The sequence below is a fragment of the Anoplopoma fimbria genome, chromosome 3, assembly GCF_027596085.1.
Source record: "Anoplopoma fimbria isolate UVic2021 breed Golden Eagle Sablefish chromosome 3, Afim_UVic_2022, whole genome shotgun sequence".
Lineage (NCBI taxonomy): Eukaryota > Metazoa > Chordata > Actinopteri > Perciformes > Anoplopomatidae > Anoplopoma > Anoplopoma fimbria.
In genome coordinates this window covers 4,153,371-4,157,130 of record NC_072451.1, presented here as the reverse complement: position 1 = coordinate 4,157,130, position 3,760 = coordinate 4,153,371, and the positions used below count along the sequence as shown (strand labels likewise).

The following is a 3,760-nucleotide window of genomic DNA, read 5'->3' as shown; positions in this document are numbered from 1 at the left end:
ATTTTAAATGTTAAGGTTTAATGTAAAATGTGGGTGCCGGTTCAAACACGGGTCTGATTTTCTAACTGGACAGTTAAGATTGTCTATGTGTTCACACTTTAAAGGCTGAAGCAGTCTGCTGTATTTTCACACTTAAAACGCTTTGCAAGCAATTGATAGAAAAGTTATTTTTGCCTTTTCTGGTGAACACAGTTCTATACCCACAAATCCTGTTTGTTTTGTGATATCTTTCCAAATTTGACACCAACAAGGGGTAAACTAAGTTACACGTATGTTTAAATTGCTGAATGTTAACATTCTTTGTGTCAAAAAGCTAAGGTTATTCTTTGAAAAATTACAATTGTGGAATGTATTTCCATATGACTAAAAGGCTGTTTCTCAGCATTAAGCATCTGTGATGATCCCACTTAGTTTAGTGGTGTTGGATCAGCACCATTTACTAGTGTATTAATAATAATAATAATAATAATGTATTATTATTATTATTATTAATAACAATAATACTAATAATGATAATAATACTTATTATTATTATTATATTAGGCTATTAATAATAATAATAATGTATTATTATTATTATTAATAATAATAATACTTATTATTATTATTATTATATATATATATATTATTATATACATATACTAACTCAGTTATTCTCTCATATTAGTTTCATATTTTCTCCATCAGCTTTGTATGATACCCTGCAAATAAGACAAAAAGAAAATACTTTGTTCATTTTTGAAACAAAAAAATACTTTATTTATCATGTCAACCTTCAGTTTGTTCACATCCCATTAATAAAGTCTGTTAAATGACTCTTGTTCAATGATTTCATGTTCAGATTCACTTCATCCACATAATCAATGTTTGACCAGAATCTCAGTTATGAAAAAGAGAATAATAAATGATTTTCTTATTGATTATGATCATGATAATTAGTTGAAAAATACATCATAGTACATTATTTGTATGAGAATTTGGAAACAAGGAGAACAACAATTAATTCATCAAAAAGTATAAACATAATTTAACTTTAGGATATCTTTACAAAAAGTGATGAGATTAAAATATTTTAGATAAAGAAGCTCTGGTGCTTTCTCTCTTTAAGACCCATGCAGTTGAATAGACACAACAATAAACACATTAATTAAAAAAATATTAATTTAGAGTTCAGAGAAATTCATGTTTTCATGCAGAGAAATATCAGTTCAGGTAAATAAAGATCATCATGAGCAGTGATAGCCTCCGTGGCTAAACAGACACAGGAAGGAGCGCCACCTAAAGAGACTCAAACATTTACACAACAATAATGAGAAGATGTCAAAGTACCGCCCATAATGTTTGATTGACAGGTGAAGAAAAATCAGCTCTCAGCAACAAAGATGGAAACAAAATGAGTTTAAGAATTAAAACACAGAATTTAACCCGCTGTTCCTTAAATGACTTCTGTCTATTTGAGTTTACAGAACTCAGCAGTGTCTCCATAACCAACATAAACCCCAGCATAGAGAGGCTGAGTGAATGTGGTCTGGACTCTGTGGAGGAGAGTCATGGTTTCAGAGACGCTGTAGAAGGACAGAATACCTGCACTGTGATCCAGGTACACTCCTACTCTGGAGGACTGAGGACCAGAGACGGGAGTTTGGACTTTGTTGTAGCTAAAGATATAACTGTTATTGTAACAATGTAACGCCCAAGATTTGTCATTGTATCCAAACACACATTCATTCACGCTCTCTGTTCTGCTGATATTCTTGTATGCGACTGCTACACGAACTACTCCTCCTCTCCACTCCACCTCCCAGTAACAACGTCCAGTCAGACTCTCTCTACTCAGGACCTGACAACGTGTAGTGAATCTGTCTGGGTGACTAGAATAAGACTGTTGTTTACTCATAAATGTTGCTTTTCTGTTCTCCTCAGATAATAACAGTTTTGTGAATGCCGTGTTTGGATCCAGTGTGATATCACGTGAATATCTTAAGAATCCAGCTCTGGTCTCGGGCTCTACTTGTGAATCGGACAGTAAAACGTCCACTTCAGTCACTGCCAGTGAGACGTTTGTCCACTTCTCACTCAGAACGTCCTGCAGTTTATCTCTGACTTCTGACACAGCCGCTGTCACATCCTCAAAGTAGCGCAGAGGACGGATATCGATGCCGGACGAGTCTGCAGATTGGCTGAGTCCTGACGGTGAGGTGTAGTTGTGTAGAAACTGGTTGTGATCCTCTGTGTGCGAGAGCAGCTTCAGCTCAGCTTCTTTCCTCTTCAGCTCAGCGATCTCCTGCTCCATCTTCTCCTGAAGCTCTTTGACTCGACTCACTTCACTTTTCTGTCGGGATCTGACCTGCTGCTTCACATCGGAGCTTCTTTCCTCCATGAGACGGATCAGCTCAGTGAAGATCTTCTCGCTGTCCTTCACTGCTTCATCTGCAGAGCGATTGACGGCCTCCACCTCCTGTTGAAGCAGCTTCACGTCTTTCTCTCTGTCCTGGATTCTCTGCTGGATGTTTAGTCGACTCCCCTCCAGCTCTCTCTGCCTCTCAGTCCTTTCTGCTGCAGCTGAGACTGTGTCGTGGCCTTTGTGTTCATCCACAGAGCAGAGGTAACAGATACACTGCTGATCAGTACGGCAGAACATCTTCATCACCTCATCGTGACGAGAGCAGATGTTCTCCTGGAGCTTCTTGGAGGGGTCCACCAGCTTGTGTTTTGTGAATGGAGCTGAGTCATAATGAGGCTGGAGGTGTTTCTCACAATAAGAGGCCATACATTGCATACAGGACTTGAAGGCTTTCAGTTTCCTCCCAGTGCAGACATCACAGGACACATCTTCAGGTTCAGCATAGCAGCGATCAGCAGGAGCAGCTTGGAGTCCAGTCTTCTTCAGTTGCTCCACTAAATCTGCTAATATGGTGTTTTTCAGCAGCACAGGCCTCGGTGTGAAGGTCTGCCTACACTGAGGACAGCTGTGGATTTTCTTCTCGTCCTCTCCATCCCAGAAGCTTTTAATACAGTTCATGCAGTAGCTGTGTCCACAGGAAGTAGTCACCGGATCCTTCAGTAGATCCAGACAGATGGAACAAGAGAAGGTTTCCCGATCCAGCTCAACTCCTTTCTGCGCCATTTCACCTCTCTGTGGCAATGACTGTCTGAGTTTCACTTCCTTAGAAGCGTCTGTACTTTGACCTCTGATCTGAACAACATGTGTTTGTTCAGTGAACTGGTTGTATTGGTTACACCTCTCCTTTAAACTGTAGATCTGAAGGGGAGGGAACAAGGGAATACTGTACATGATTTAAAAGTGTTCATCCACAAAACATGGATTTATATAACAGAAGCTACATGTTACACTTTGGTTAATGTAGCAGACATCCAATCTGTTGTTTTTAGTGTACCCTCCTCTTCCTCTGACTGACCACAGGGTGGCGCTCCTTCTCTGTGATGTTTAATGTCACCACCAGCAGCAAACAGCAGCAGAAATCCACCATGTGATGAAGTTTAGTTTGAAGTCTGTCACACAGCCGTGTTGGAGGAGCTACTTTATGGGTGGTTCACTATAATAATAATAATAATAATAATAACAATAATAATAATAATAATAATAATAATAATAATAATAATAATAATAATAATAATAACTTTATTTATATAGCACCTTTAAAAACAGAGTTTACAAAGTGCTTCGACAGACAAGGCAGCAAAACAATACAATAGATGAACCAATAAAAACAATCGATAGGATAAAAACTAAACTAAG

At 38.5% G+C, this 3,760-nt stretch overlaps 1 protein-coding gene across 1 annotated transcript; it reads right to left on the bottom strand.

The window, feature by feature from the left end:
- Nucleotides 1-734: 734 nt before the first annotated feature.
- LOC129089240 (tripartite motif-containing protein 16-like) lies at nt 735-3,175 on the bottom strand. Its single transcript, XM_054596630.1, has one exon. The coding sequence runs from the start codon at nt 3,125-3,127 to the stop codon at nt 1,451-1,453; it is 1,677 nt and encodes a 558-aa protein (XP_054452605.1). The 5' UTR covers nt 3,128-3,175; the 3' UTR covers nt 735-1,450.
- Between the last annotated feature and the right edge of the window lie 585 nt (nt 3,176-3,760).